This window comes from Antrostomus carolinensis, unplaced genomic scaffold, assembly GCF_000700745.2.
Source record: "Antrostomus carolinensis isolate BGI_N321 unplaced genomic scaffold, ASM70074v2 scaffold23007, whole genome shotgun sequence".
NCBI lineage: Eukaryota > Metazoa > Chordata > Aves > Caprimulgiformes > Caprimulgidae > Antrostomus > Antrostomus carolinensis.
Window position 1 is genome coordinate 1,751 of NW_010329799.1, and position 1,769 is coordinate 3,519.

The 1,769-nt window shown below is 61.9% G+C and overlaps 1 protein-coding gene across 1 annotated transcript in view; it reads left to right on the plus strand.

The window, feature by feature from the left end:
• The window catches only part of GALT (galactose-1-phosphate uridylyltransferase), a 2,588-nt gene extending 1,666 nt beyond the window's left edge, over positions 1 to 922 (plus strand). The window contains exons 6-8 of the mRNA XM_010172719.1: positions 433 to 516; positions 602 to 760; positions 861 to 922. Coding sequence (XP_010171021.1) covers positions 433 to 516; positions 602 to 760; positions 861 to 922 — 305 coding nt within the window. The remainder of the gene's footprint in view (positions 1 to 432; positions 517 to 601; positions 761 to 860) is intronic.
• The last annotated feature ends 847 nt before the right edge of the window (positions 923 to 1,769 follow it).

Consider the following 1,769-nt stretch of genomic DNA (forward strand, 5'->3'; position numbering starts at 1 on the left):
TAGCCCCTGTCCCATGTCCTTTAGGCTCAGCCTTTGTTAGGAGGCAGCTCTGTGGTAACCTTGCTGGTGCTGGAGGGTCCATGTCCCCTTGGGGTACAAGGGGGAACTAGTCCCCCTGTTTTACCAGGACAAGAAGTATCCAGGCACAAGCAGTACTGGTGTGGGGACTAGTGTCCATTTTGGGGTGATGAAGCACATGGTGCCCCATGCTTTTGGGGTGCTGAGTGATGAGGAATGGAGGCTCGTCCTGCTGCGTTGCTCGGGCTATCTGTGTGGGTGGGGAGCAAGGGAACTTCCAAGTGCATCCCTCCTGCCTGTCACAGATGTCCACCCAGGGAGGGGTGCTGAGGGTCACCCCCACACCCTTCCCCTGCCCCCAGATGTGGCATGCTCCCTGCCCTTGGCTGGGTGTGACTCCCCGCATTCCCCCAGGCCTGGCCTCTATCATGCAGAGGCTGCTCATCAAGTACGACAACCTCTTTGAAGTCTCCTTCCCCTACTCCATGGGCTGGCATGGTGAGTGGTGTGGCATGACCCTCTTATCTGTGTTCGTGTCCCCGTCCCCTCCCTGGGGCTCATGCCATGGCTGCACCCCTGGCAGGAGCCCCCACGGGCCCCTACCTGGAGGAGGACTGCGGGCATTGGCAGCTCCATGCCCACTACTACCCCCCGCTGCTCCGCTCCGCCACTGTCCGCAAGTTCATGGTGGGCTACGAGATGCTGGCACAGGCACAGCGAGACCTCACCCCGGAGCAGGTGAGTGCAGCTCAGAGAGGGATTGTGGAGAGCCAGGGAGCCCTGTGACAGGGCTGTCCCTGGGACCCTGGCTGGCTGCCCCCCGTGCTGTGCCCCGCCGGCAGCTGAGCGCCTGAGGAGCCTTCCTGAGGTGCACTACAAGCAGAGGGCCAAGGAGATGTCGTGATGGGGAGCAGAGGAGCCAGCCCTTGGTTGTGGTCAGTGAGGCCAGGGAGAGGAGTCAGCTGGGGGTGGTGAGAGCTGAGGCCTGGGAACTCACGTCACTTGTGACCCTTCTGATCTCCCAGCTTCTCTTGAGCCTTGCTGTGGCTTGGCCCGGCTTGGGGACTGGTTTTGCCTGTTCAGGTACCCCACTCCTAATCCTGTGGCATCTTCACATGGGCGGTGCTGTTTCTTCTGTCTCCTTCCCTATCCCAGGCTGTGTCTTCCGCCTCCATAAAGGGCTTACCCTCCTTACCAGTCCAGTCTTACTGGTGGGACTGGGAGTGCTGCCTGCCCCGTGGAGGCGCATAGCCCTCCTGGGCAATAAAACTTGGAAACAAAGTGCCGCTACTTGTCCCCTCGTGGCTCTCGGCTCTGGGTGGGAGGTTTGGTGTCTCTGGTGGGGAACCCCAACTACTGAGCGGACAGCTCCGGGCTGCAGGGGATGTGCTGGCAGCCCCGTGCTCCTTGCTGCTGTCCCGGTCCCTGCGTTGCCTCCTCTTCCTCCCTTGGGGGAGCTCTGAGCCTGTCTCTGAGTGCTGCCGGCTCGGGAGGAGTGGGAAGCAGGGAGGAATTGATTCCTCCCAAGGCTTAGCCAGGTGCTGGGAGAGGGGCTGAGACCTGGAAAAACTTGCTGCATGGCAGCTGCTGGCCGGGATTCTCGGCCCTGGAGCTGCTCCTCTTCCTCCTCTCAGCTTGGGTCTGCCAGGCTGCAGCCCTCATCCTGCCTGCCACGGGTACTGGGTCTGCTGTGCAGGGCTACTGGGATGCAGCAAGGGGCTGGTTCATCGCTAGCCCCGGGGCTGCCAGGG